Below are 14,632 nucleotides of genomic sequence, written 5' to 3'. Positions count from 1 at the left end.
TTAAAAAGATAACACATTCTGAAATCATCATCTCAAAAAAGCATAAACCCATTATGGGCAAAGAATGGAAACAATTAAGAAATTAATGAAGGGGGCTAAATTTAAGGAATATGGAAATAGCTGTAACTCAATAAAACCAGAAAAATGTAGCAAAAACACAAATGCAACTAACCCTTAAACAAAGTGAATATACTACTCAATCTTTTCTTCAAAGAGACCTATTTAAAATGAACACCATGACAAGACAGAGCACCTTCAAAAGTAACTATAAAGATCACAACTATACCAAAACACATATACACAACAGTTGATAATGCAGATCATATAGGAAGGCAATGAGGAGAATAGTACATCAAAAGGGCAAGGATAAAAAGTGAATATTAACTCAGAGCAGCAGTTTCAAAATATACCAGAGAAAAGGTTCAAAAACAAATTAACAAAGCTGAAGGTCAACTAATGGAAATATCAAAACAGCAGACTAAAACAGGAAAAAAAGAAGTACAAATAGTGCAGCAGTAAAATTAAAAGTTTGTAATATTCTCACCCCTTCCTAAGTAGGCAGATATTATGGCATAGTCCTCATAAACAAACAAGGATAAATCAGCAAATAAATGTTACTTTCAGTCTGTGATTATAACACATATACAAAAATAAAGTACAAGTTATACCATGCATAAATAATAATATAAAATAAATTCACGCCAAGAACATGGCAAGTTAAATATTTTATTAAGAAATAATTCATAGGCAAAAATATCTGAGTAGAAAATAAATAATCCTTTCACTTAAATTGATGACCATTTAGTAAAATAATGAAACACACGCAGGGATTTAGGTTGGAATGTATTAATTATGTCAATGGATCAAACAGATTATAACATGGCACTGACAGGCTCACCTCCTCAAACCGAGAACAATTTAACCAAATTCATGGCATTTATAATGGCTACATGCTGAGCTTTTTCAAGAGCTTTGCACAAGGCTGGTTAATAGAGTTGCCTGGGTAACAACGTAAAACAAACCGCTACAAGAAAAGTCAATTACTTGAGCAATAGTTGTGAACAATCATATTTGCAAAAAGTAAAATTTTTGCTGTTTTCAATATAATGAATATTTTTAATATTTATCATCACACTTGTAAAGAATGATTTGTATTTAGAATCACATTTGGTTAAGCTTATTCTTCAAAGTCTGAGAAGAAAGACATTTGAGATAGTGTTGATCTTGGCATGTAGTTAAATATAATTTTCTCATATAGTTAAAAATCAAAAATTAAGTCTTCACTGACTGTCTGATTAACTCTACTTTATGTGAGAATGGTGAACTATATGCTAAAGTTTCTGGGCTTTGTTATTGTCATCAAAATATCTATAAGCAAGAAAACCCCATTGTTTTGAGTCTAATATTAAGTTGTTTTTTTTTTTGTAAAATTAGTGTTACTTACAAGTCAATAATCCACTAAAACATAACATGAAAACAATGTATCAATCTTCAGTAATGCAGCTTCACCGTCAAGTCATTCCACAACATGAGCCCAGGGTGAATGCTTTATATAAAGTGTTTTTTTTAATTTACAATAAAAGCAACCTTATTTTTGTTTAAGTTTGATTTAAGAATCAAATATACTGATTACAGCCTAAAGTCAAATACAGTAATTGGAAGCACTAATCAGAGTCTTTTATGCAGATAGGCAAGCACACTGAAATGATGTCAACAACAAGAAGATTTAGATTCAAATTACATTTACATCAATTAATAATCAAGCTTACTTGTCACCAAAGAATTTTCTCCAGAACTCTGCAGCATCAGCTTTTGTGATTCGGAAGGTATCACCTTGAAATTGTCCAGCAGGAAAGATTGCTTTAATTTCTGCAAGCATATGACTGAAGATCAAAGACAGCTTGGTAAGATTCCTTCTGTAAAATAAATACAAAAATAAGTAATATTTTAGTATTAAATATTTACAGTGTCTCAGCCAGACCTTATCACAACTGACCGAGTCTAAATAGTTATCTTATTATTACAACTTCTATAAATTTTCTCTATTATTATGTTTAACCAACTTTACTTTGCCATGGCTTTTGGTATAATCATTGAGACTGATTTCTGCTTTATTGCCTTTTAAACTTGAAATGATTGCTTATGTATGTGTATTGTGTTGTGTGTGTCAAAGACTTGCACAAGACAGAAGGAGGTGAGTCTGCATTTCTGAAAATAATTAGCTTTATCATTGGGAAGAGACGAACATAGCTCAAAGCATTTATTCAAACAGGAGCTGTCACTCAAACACACACAATATGCATGCTATGATGACGATGTCCTGTTTTCTCTCCCTTCTCAGATCAAAAGAACAGATAGCATTCCTGCACAAGAGAGGAGACAGAAAGTGAGCGCAAGGCCAGGTCAGTGGCTGGTTTTAAATGTTCCTCGCATCAACCATTGGGCGATAGACATGTTAGGCAGAAAGTCTGCGAACATGCAGTTGCACCAGCAGGGGGATAGTCAATCCCTGCCTGTTTTAATTTAATTACTGTATGTTCTGGCACACAGCATAGTTGGGGGGTTGTTCAGGGTCTCAAAAATCTTACAGTATATATTGGGTAGTTTACCAATTTCTTGTTTTTATATTATAAATATGTGAACAACTCAGAACTTGTACTCAGTAAAGAGCGCTATACAAGAACACATTTAATTAAATTAAATAGAAAGTATGTGTGGTCACTTGAAAAAACAGAATGTATTATGTATTGCTATTTTGAAACAGCCCATTTATTTCTCCAAAAAGAAAAGCAAGCACTCACAAAATTTATAAAGAACAGAGTTGGAGAAGTGACAGCCCTGTGTTGGTAGATTCAACCATCTATTCATCCACCTGCTCATAGGTGCAAAATACTGTCAACACACCAGTTTCTGCTGGACAACTTCTAATAAGCATTGTCTCACCACAATCAAGCAAGATAAAGCAGTAAGGTATACAAAGTAGTTTATCATTTGAATTTTCTCATATTGTAATGACAATCTTCATGCTTACAATGATATAATTAGGATATGATGTACTGTAAATGGCAGAAGACTGCATAATAAAAATGAATATATATTGATACAGACACAATAATAATAATAGCTTTTATTGCATTAAGACTATGAACATCTAAATGCTATCTGCTTACTTCTGGTCTCGTACGTTATGTAAAACTTTACAAATTTTACAAATAAAAAGAAACTAATGCCTCCCAACTATAGCCTGAATGTAAGCAAATTGTCTGAAAGAAGCAAGCAATTAGTGCAATCTGAAATTATACCTGCCCTCTGCTGTCAGTACTGTTTAAGCTACAGAAATATTGCTTTATGCATCAATCAAAGACCAAACAGCAATTTAAACACCTCTATCCCCAAATTACTGACTTTGTTCTGTCCTATTCTAAAAACATATTTTCTTTCATTATATGGTCACAATTACACAATGAGTATCTCTGCTCCTTGAATATATTCTAGGTGTTTCAATACTGTAGGTCTTTATAGGCTGATGAGTACTGAATTTTACAAATAGGCAAAATATTCAATAGGTACTGATTGAAGCCTGAGGACTGTACTAAAGCAATCCCATCACAACCTCAAGATTTAAAAGTTAAAATGCTAAAGCTAACAAAAACAATCACAAAAGACACAGAAAAGTGAACAAAGTGAAAGCAACCTAACTAAGCAACAGATACTGTGGTATAGGAAAGCCTTATACAAAACATTTGGCATTAATAACTTAAACACTGAGTATGACAAGAAGCTAATGCTGAATATTTCTCCCTATAAACATTTTTTTATTCTAGTGCACCACATTGCTGATTGACTGCCTGGACAAAAATGGGGCCGCAGTTAAATGGCATTTCTCAAGGAAGATTACCAGTGCTTGCTATGCTGACTGCTTAGAGGTTAAAAAAGAAATCAGACATTGGGATTCTTCAGCAAACAGGTGCAGACTAAAGAGATGAACCTCTAAGTCCAATTTGATATTTTTGAGACTACTCTAGGCAGTATATTAAAGCCAGAGATGTTTTTTGAAAGAAAAAGTAAACAAAAAAAAGAAAATAACCTAGCAGATTTACATGCCATTTCTTAACAGCACTTAAAATAAAACAAAAGTGCAGCACACACAGCACCTTTCAAGCACCTGTTAACTGTTTTGGCTTTTCCGTTACAAACACACAGACGCAATAACAAGTGTCTGTTAAGCCAGAACATAGTTCCTTGAAAACCAAAATGATAGATTAAGTGTAAGCCAGGTGCACATTAATGGTTAAAAAGATACAAACCATAAGAGTGAAAAGATAGTAAGTATGACAGGCAGTAAGAAAATAGAGAAATTCAACATGCAACATGAAATTACAGAGGAACAGGAAGAAAGTAAAACACTAAACAAAAAATGCAATTATAAGTAATAGTCAATACATGTGTTGTTAATGCAGAGTTAAAAATAATCTCACAGCTGGTGACCCATCTGGATTTTCAGCAAAAAAAAAAAAAAAAAAAAAGGTCATGGGCCACAATGCACCTTACTGAAAAGGCAACTCAGCCATGAAAAGGGTAAATCATTACAAAATGTTCAAGAACGTGCAGTTGCATAAATCATTACCTTCTGTGGCAGTGTGACATAGTGAATTTGCATTAACACCTGTCGTGTGTCAGAAAAGAATTAATTTGTGTATACAGTACAGCACAAAGGGGAATCGGGCTAGAGACAGTTACTGGGCCGTATCACCAAAAACACACAGCAGTAACAATGTATCAGTGAGTTATTTGATGGATGCTGCTAAACATGCCAAAGACTGCATAAAGCTGCCAGTTTTACAGATTTATTTTTTGTCTTGCAGATGGCATCAAACATTTGAATTAATTACTATTTAAGTTAGAATCCAAGCCTCTTGTATATATGTATATTTTGAATAACACATTCATTATTCATGTTTCAACATTATCTTTTGTATTTGGTGCATTTTAGTTTTCGTACTGCACCTGTAAATACTGTATAGCACACTAAGCTCGTAAGTGGAAGTTTGTCTAATAAGAACAAATTTGCTGCTTTGTCCAGAACTATTGTTTCTTACCTTTACACAACATATTATTGCATTATATTATAAAATGCACCTTAAACAGACCTGTTTCAGCTTAAACAATGACCCATTTTAATGAAGCTTCTTAAATCATTCACCCATGTTAATTACTCTCCCGATTTATTAACCATAGAACTAAATTAATCAATTTTAGGTCTTCCATGGTTGAAGCCCATCCCAGCATCTGTAATTTTTAAGCAGTAATGCACTATGGATGTGGGTACCAGGCAATCAGAGTGACTCTTCATGTTTATACAAAGTCGGGAATATCAAATGGAGAAAACATGGTGGTATTTTAATGACCACATCTCTCTATTATAAAAAAAATCCTGGAAAGAAAAAAAGCAGGGCGACGATACGTGATCTTCTCGGAAGTTCTCCGAAGACATTTAAAAGACCCGCGAGACAAAAAAGACTGGCCACGGAGCATCTCGCGGGGACCATAAACATGAGACTTGGTGCCAAGAGATTGTCCCAGGGCCGTCTCACGGGGTCGTGGAACATGAGATTCTTGCAAGACACGTCCTACTTTCAAACGATATCAAATAACAGCACAGCCATCAAAACACTCAGTTGTGGATAGGCATGTGGCACACACGGATCCTGTGCTCTCAGCACATATAAAGCGTATAAGGACAATATGCTTTAGATGAAACGTCAACAACTAAAAACAAAGAAGAAACAGCAGCCCTGAGAAAAGAGACCCAAAAGCGTTGGAGAGAAAAAAAGGCAGATAAGAGATTATGAAAGCAACGGAATTCGAAAGGCTCAAACAAACAATGGCGCGATACACATGCAGAGAAAGGTACAGAATATGAAAGCAGTAAAATTCGAAAGTATTGTAGCGTTCCAGCCAGGTTGAAGCCTTTTTTGTTTTAAGTGACTGTCAGGTCCAATTGAGGATGGGCGGAGTACAGCACGGAAGACTGATAGTGGGGTATTGATTGGTGTGGTAAGGAGGGGGCGAGACCCAGGGGAGGAGGGGTCGGAGAGGGTGCTAGAAAGTTGTGTTTGGGGTTACGAGGTCGGCGATTGTACAAGTAGAACTTTTGCAACACTTTATTATGTCAGTCGCTACAGTATATATAAAAAAAAAAAGATAGTAAAGATCGCATTAGCGTAAACAGAAGGTAATTAATCATCAGAACCAGGTGTAATTGAAAAAATACCAGCACAAATCGTGGTCAGAAATAAAAGGCAAAGAGTGGAAAACAAAGTCTTTTCGCCTCCGCAACTTCATAAACACGTTCACAAACATTGGCGCTATACACATGCTGAGCAGATTATGACGCGATACAAATGTGGAGAAAGTTAAAGAATATGAAAGTAGGAAAATTAGAAAGTATAAAAAAAGAAAGTAAAGATAGTAGTGCAAAAAAACAGAAATTATTACTCGAAAAAGGGAAAATAATCACCATGGACCAGGTGTCATTGAAAAAAAAGCAGGAAAAAGCAAGGTCAGAAATAAAAGAGAGTAGAAAACAAAGTAAAACGTCATAAAGAGGTTAAAAAAAGGGGGCCAAACACATGCAGAGCAGGTTAGAGATAATGAAAACTGGAATTCAAAAAACTCAAAAAAAAAAAAACGTAAGCACGAAACAAATGCAGAGCAAGATACAGAATATTAAAGCAGAAAAAAACAACAATGTCAAAAAAAGAAAGTAAACATCGCATTAGCGCAAAAAAAGAGAAATTATTATTCAGAGAAATAACTAAAAGGTGAATAGAGATTGAATATATGGACACAGGTGATATGTCAGAAGTATGTAAATTTTGTAAGGCTTCGAAGTTTAAGTCAGAGAATTTCAAACACGGGGTTTTCCTCACATGCGTTTATTGGTTACTTCGCAAAAAAAAATTATTAACTGCTGATGATGTAGATCGCTTTGTCTGTGCTGAAATTCAAAACAGAGAAACCTATCCTGAATTATGGTACAAAGTCATTGAACACATGTCTCACTGACCTCATTTAAAAGATTCAGCATATTGGGATTCAGCATATTCAGCAAAGATTCCAAATACTGTTTTTACAGAAGTTCTGAAATAAAAGTGAAACTAATGAAATAACAACAATTCAAAGAAAAAAAAATCTAAAAAATGTGTATCCGGAAAACCAAACACAGGGGTTGGCAAGCGAAGCGAGCAGGGGGCAAAGCCCCCTAGTTTATAAAAAAAGACTAATGGAAAGTGAAGGATTCAAACAAAGTCAGCACATCACACAGAAAGGAAAAAATATAATTCTAAACGATGTGTAGCAAAATATATAATAATACTAAGTCATGAGACAGAATGGTAGTACAAAGGTTAACATTTCCATTCCAGAGCTGCACAGTCCTTGGTTAGAATCCTGACCCAGTCTCTGCCCTTGTGGAATGTGCAATTAGCACTGGTTTGCATTTTCATTTGGGTACTCTGGTTTCCTCCCAAAATTCCAAAGGCCCTTGTATTAGGCTGACAGAAAACTCTATATAGGTAGTGTTTCAGTTACTGCAAGTGTGTACATGAGCATGGCCTGCGATAGATTGGCACCTCGCCCTGCCTTATGCCCAGCGTTATCAGGCCTGGACTATCAGGTAAGATAGAAAATGGATAGATGGATGAATTATGTCAAGCACTCTTAAGATGGGCGTTTTCTGACCATTCAAAGACCTTGATTTCCAAGTTAGTAGTCTGACATCATAATACGATTCATTAAGGAAACTACTTTTTGTTAAGATTCAATAGATATTTATACCCTGACCTTTAATGAAACGGAAGGTAAAAAATGTGAACACAATTTGATATGTAGTCTAATGATACATCCAAACAGTTTATATAACTGTTAATTCTTGGTCAGAATAGGTAAGGGGCAAAATTTATTAAAAAAAGTTTTATGAGGTCTTCCCTACTTGGAGTCACAGCTATTAATCTATACACAGTACATATACTACAAAGTTGACTGACTCATTCACTCACCAACAAAAACACTATTTCCTGTTTAATTAAAAAGCTGAAATTTGACAGATAGTACACCTAGGTCTGTAGGTATTTGCTAAGAAAGGACATTTCAATACATTAATATTTATTTTATTTAATATTTAATCATATTTTATTTAACCACAACCCCCCAGAACATCCATCCATCCATCCATTTTCCAACCCGCTGAATCCGAACACAGGGTCACAGGGGTCTGCTGGAGCCAATCCCAGCCAACACAGGGCACAAGGCAGGAAATAATCCTGGGCAGGGTGCCAACCCACCGCAGGACACACACACAAACACACCCACACACCAAGCACACACTAGGGCCAATTTAGAATCGCCAATCCACCTAACCTGCATGTCTTTGGACTGTGGGAGGAAACCGGAGCGCCCGGAGGAAACCCACGCAGACACGGGGAGAACATGCAAACTCCACGCAGGGAGGACCCGGGAATCGAACCCAGGTCCCCAGATCTCCCAACTGCGAGGCAGCAGCACTACCCACTGCGCCACCGTGCCGCTCCCCCCCAGAACAGAAAAACTAAATACTCCAAAATCGCAAGAATGCTTTGACAGATTTGAATGAAATGTCATAATGTCACAGAGAAAAGGAAATTAACCAACCTTTGTTTGTTTCATTTGTCAATAACTTTATTGTTGATATTTATTAATATAATGTTAACTTATATGCTCTGTGCTATGCTGAGGACATGCTTTATATGCAATTGAAGGACGAAGCAGAATCAACTGGTGGCTCATGCAAACATCAGCATTAGAGTGGACAGATGACTTAAAACAGGGCAGTGCTCTGAACAGGAAACAAGAGACGTGATCATGTTATGAAATGGCAAGCTTGAGGAAAATGTAAAAGCTCAGTGGTTAGCAAGCACTGTTTTTGCTGTTGACCTGCATTCTGTGTGCTCATCTTGGTTATCCGTTCTGCTTCATTGACCTCCAACCCCATCACAATACTAAAAACTACACAGGCAACCAAATTACACCCATCACCCCTGCTCTTTGATCACAACACTACTAACCACAAGGGAGACTCCCTCAAACAACAGGTGCACTGGAGAGGCAACAGAAAGACAACCCCCAAAAAGGGGAAGGTTTTCCAGGTTGTGGGACAGACAATTGCTCTCTCCTTATCCTTCCTGACTGATTCTTCTCTAGTTTTGCATTTTGCTGGTGTCCATGTCACTACTGATAGCATGAGGCAGTACCTGCATCCGATTCAGGCAGTCCAGCTCCTACAGAGTGGCACATCCATATGTGCTGTCACAAGAAGGTTGACTGTGTCTCCAAGCACAGTCTCAAGAGCATGCAAGTGATACTAGGAGATGGGCTGTTACACAAGGAGACCTGGATGGGGCCGTAGAAGGACATCATCTTAGCAGAAGGACTGGTATCTTCTCCTTTGAGCAAGGAGGAACAGGAGGAGCACTGCCAGCTGGCTACTGATGTGCATATTTCTGACCATTCTGTCAGACTCCATGAGGGTGGCATGAGGGCCCGACATCCTATTGCGGAACCTGTGTTCACAGCCCCCACCATGCAGCTCGATTGGCATTCACTACTGATGTGCCATTGGGGCGCCCCGCTCTCTTCACAGATGAGAGCAAGTTCACACTGAGCATATGTGACAGGCTTGAAAGAGTCTGGAGATGCTGTGGTAAACATTATGCAGCCTGCAACATCATCCAACATGATGGTTTGGGAGTGAGACAGTGATGGTCTGGTGAGGCATGTCTTTGAAGGGCACACAGACAAGTACCCTGACGGCTGTTACAAAAAAATACAATAAAATCCTCATAGCCATTGTGAGACCTTACTCTAGTGCGGTTGGCCCCGGGTTCCTCCTGGTACAGGACAATGCTTGACCTCATGAGAGCACACGCCTAAACCAATCCAGACCTGCTGTAACTGGCCTACAGACGTGCTGCTCTCCCCTCCGTAACAACGTGTGCATAATCTGATCTCTCATTCTCCCGCTATATCACAATTCTGGGAACTTTTTGAATGCCCCTCGTATACACAGGTATAGGTTGCATCTACAATACTATATTTAGATTTAAAAATGGCATTTGTAAATAAAGATCTTTATCTGTACTAGTGATTTCACATCATTTATGAAAGTATCTCCATTCACACAACTGAAAACATATATGATATAACCATTCACCTATACTGGGAATGCATGCATCAGAAGAAACCGGAAGAGGAAGTGTCCTCACTGAAGGGATGGTTACATCTCAGGCCATGAGATTTATCACAAAGCTGTAGCTGTGGGTGAGCTGTTTGTTTTTTGTGCCACGTATGTAGCATTCAAACTGTACAAATTACAATTTACAGGCATACAGGTAAGTAACACAACAAGCACCATGGAAAGCAAAGCTTCGGTGTTCACTATGCTGGAATATGATGGGTGACCAATCAGCGAATGGGATGTTTTAATAAGCAGGATCCAGTAAGGGAGTCTGCGTTTTTAAAGGTCTACATTTTCACCCACCCGCACTGACATGCTGAGCTGATGTTTTCAGAAATATATTGTTCTGCAGAGCTTTTCCAAAGGTTTAAAAACACCTAAGTAGTGAGGACAAAGGGCAAAAAAAGAGACTAATGTCTGCATTTTTAAATGAAAGCTTAATAGTGTGAACATAGCTATATACAGACACATTATAAATGACAGACTGAAATACTAACTAAAATAAGTATATTGAAATGACTGGGAAAAACATCAATTGAGACACAGAACACACTCTTGGTAACAGTGAAGAAAAGACCTCCAAAAGAGCTCTGTGGTACACATGATGTAAGATGGAGGGTGTGATACATTGTTCATCATAGCTACAGCGCAGCCAGCATTCTTCATTGTGCTACTGTCACCAGAGAGGCCAGGGTAATAATTATTAATTCTGTGGGTATGTACTCTTTTCATACTACTGTACCAGATTACCACTGTGAAACACAGAACACTTGCAATCATGGTGAAGAAGGTCAAAATTAGTAAACAATGGCTCAAGTAAGGAAAGGTGAATCTCCCGTTGAAACAGGTGTAGTTCAGAAGGCAATGTTCTGATTAAACATGAAACAGATTACAAGTTACCATTCACAGAAATATCCATGCACCTGATATAAGAGGGTAAAGACATAATAAGCAAAAACTGAAACATTCTGTTGATCCAGCACCCATTGCCTAGCTAGCACATCCAGTCAGATATTTGAGCACAAAAACACAGAATAAAGAAAGCTCAATTAAATAAGCCAAACTGCAAATGAGTCAAGGGTTTCATTTACGTACATATACTATTTACAATAATCATCAAATTAAAAGTCATACACAGAACGAGATCCATTTGGACAGATAAATAACTTCTGTCAATATTAGGAAAGACTTAAACCATATAAAGAAGGAAGCAGCTTTTTTACATTAAAAAGAAAAATTTTAACAATGGAATAAATTCTTTAAAAAGTGTCTAATGTTGCTTAGCAACATAAAATACAGGCTAGGAGAAATGTTCTGTATTCACTTTGAAAACATTTCTTCAAGTAGAGAATAGGGATTGAAAAACAGCCACAGGCAGTCCCCACACTTACAGTGGGTTGAAGGTGCTTTTCACAGAATGAGTATTAAAATGAGGTACTAAATGTGAATTAAAATAGTTTCAGCAGGAGCAAAACCATAATTTTAAGTACTGTACATCAAATATTTCATCCACTCAGTAGATTTTACGATAAACATCCATCTATTTTCTAAATCTACTTTTGCATGATTACAGTTTTGTGGCAATCCGGAGTCCATCCTAGCATCTTCAGTGAAAGGCGGGAATCCTCCATAAACAGGATATCACTTTATCATTGTGAGTAAACTCATGCCCACACACATATAGGGTCAATTTAAAAATATTGATTAGCCTGATGTGCACATGTTTGAGAAATGGTAGACAACCAAAGTACAAAACCCCTGGGAGAATGTGTAACTTGCAAAAGCAGTGACTAAACCCCATGAAATTGTAAGCATCCTGTTTTATCAAATATACTAAGGATAAGTAACCTGAATTCATTTCTTAATATGGAATTGGTATAATGAGCATAATAAAATACAGTAAAAAATAAAGAAGTCAATTAAAACTTAAAGTAAATAAATGAATTAGAAATTGAACTAAAATACATAGATTCATTAAAGTGAAATTTCTAACTAGTTTAACTATGGAAAGAATATGACAATATATAAAAGTTGATTAAAGTATGTAGGATAATGGTTATAGGTCAGATCAGGCAGTGCGAAGTAGCACCTACCACACAACGAAACAGCTCAGGATCCTGGCTGGCAACCCCCCTGCCAGATCCAACCTGCGGGAATGACCACATATTTGGGACTCTGTGAGCAACCGCTCATTCGACACAAAGTCAAACCAGCGGTACCCAAAGATTCTCTGAAGAGACACAGTAACGAAGAAGTCCAGCCTGGTCTCAGGTCACTTGGATAGCTTCCATGTCTTGCAACCATTTAACAAAACAGGAAGCACTAGGACTGTAAAGAATTGGACCATCATCCTTTTGCAAAGATATCAGGAGTGCCACACACTCCTATCCAGCGACCTCATGGCCTCCCTATGCTGTCCCATTTGGTCTACTGACTTCATAGTAAGAGTCACCAGGGACATGAATGTTGCTGCCAAGGTAAGTAAACCTCTCTACAAGGTCGACACTCTCTCTGCAGACAGACACACTGCTGATGGTTGTGCCCTAAAGGTCATTAAAGACTTGGATCTTGGTTTTTATCCAGGATACTCATAAGCACAGACACTCATACTCCTTGCTCAGTCTCTTAAGAGCCCCAATCAGAGCCTCCAATGACTCCACAAAGATAATAGCATCATCAGCAAAGTCAAGATCAGTGAATCTTTCTTCACCAACAGCTGCCCCACAGCCCCTGGACCCCACAACCCTGCCCAACACCCAGTCCATACAAGTATGCAAGAGTATGAGCAAGAACACACCCGTGATGAACCCCAGAAACAACTGAGAAAAACGCAGAGGTTCAGCCTCCACTCTGCACAGTACTCACAGTACCAGTATACAGGCTGACCATGATATCCAAAAACTTCAGGGGGATCATGCAAAGTCTCAGAACATCCCACAAGGAAGCTCAATAAACTGCGGCTAATGCTTTATGAAAATCAACAAAGGCTACAAAGAAACTCTACTGACATTCATGTTTGTGCTCCATGAGAACCCTCAGTGCCAGGATGCAGTCAGTGGTACACCTCTTAAGCGTAAAACCAGACTGCTCCCGTCGCTGGTAAGAGAAAAAGTGATCACGAAGCCTACTGCAGATGACCCTAGCAAGGACCTTACCCGGCACCGAGAGCAGTGTCATCCCCCTGTAGTTGCTGCAATCCAGGCGATCACCCATCCCTTTCCAGATAGGGACGACAAGTCTCACTTTCCAGTCAGTTGGGATGACGCCTATCTCCTAAATGGAAGCAAAGATTGCTTGCAATGCAAGTATGACAGCCTTACCACCAGCCTGAAGAAGTTCACCCCGGACACCACAGATGTGATCAGTCTTCTTCACTGCACCACCAGTATTGGAGTTAATTTATTAATTTTTTTATGGGCACCTCACAATTTTATTTTTAGTCACATATGACCAACAAAATCCTGGTACAAGAAAAAAATATTTTTTACTTTTTACTGCATTTTAGAATAAAATTGCATCACTTAAAAATCTTTTTTTATGTATTTTTAGCCACCCTAATGCCACAATGTCCTCATCATGTTACAAAAACCTTGACTTGGGTAGGAAGATTATTTGACAGAAATGGCAGTAACAGCAAGAGTGGAATCAAACCTATGATCTTAAAGTGAAACTTAACATTCATTCATGTTAGTTCACTGTTCACTGTGAAACCTTATACATGTGAAGTACTGGAAATGTGTGTTTGTCTATTGGAGAATAAAACCTTCTATCTTTCTTAGAAAAGCCCAACACTTTATCCACTGAGCCAATATTGCCAAATCACTAAAAAGAGTATTTTCCCAAATTTGCATATGAAATGATGATGAAATGATGAAAAATTGGTCTTGAACCTTCAACCATTTGATTGAAAGTCCAACATGCTAACCACTTGACAAACACTGTTAATTCATATATATGTGTGTTGGCTAAAAGCACTTTATACATGTGTATTTGCTAAAAGTATAATATAAGGAAATGAGAAATTTAAATTTGACGTAATTAACGTACAGATTCTGGGTCAAACTGATGAAATATAGCATTGTCACCGAAGATCAGCCTGCATGCAAAATCTGAAGGAAATCGGTTGGGTAAAAGATTGATTGCAAAATGTAACCCAGACAAACAGACAATCAGGCAAGTTGAATAAAATCATGTAATAATAATAATAAAGATATAGAATATGTCCTATCATTAGCTGATTTATAAAACAAAAAACTCTTGATTATTTGGTCTTTACATTTAATTCAGTATAATTTTTGTATAGAACATACAGGCAGCAATTTTTCCAATTTTAAATATCACTACACACCAAAACATTTA

General features: G+C 37.4%; 1 protein-coding gene across 1 annotated transcript in view; it reads right to left on the bottom strand.

The window, feature by feature from the left end:
• Positions 1–14,632, bottom strand: part of cblb (Cbl proto-oncogene B, E3 ubiquitin protein ligase) — a 211,259-nt gene that overhangs the window by 106,484 nt on the left and 90,143 nt on the right. The window contains exon 3 of the mRNA XM_028800241.2: positions 1,770–1,916. Within this exon, the coding sequence (XP_028656074.1) occupies positions 1,770–1,916 (147 nt within the window). The remainder of the gene's footprint in view (positions 1–1,769; positions 1,917–14,632) is intronic.

The sequence above is a fragment of the Erpetoichthys calabaricus genome, chromosome 4, assembly GCF_900747795.2.
Source record: "Erpetoichthys calabaricus chromosome 4, fErpCal1.3, whole genome shotgun sequence".
Classification (NCBI taxonomy): domain Eukaryota; kingdom Metazoa; phylum Chordata; class Cladistia; order Polypteriformes; family Polypteridae; genus Erpetoichthys; species Erpetoichthys calabaricus.
This window is presented reverse-complemented; position numbering and strand designations above follow the sequence as displayed.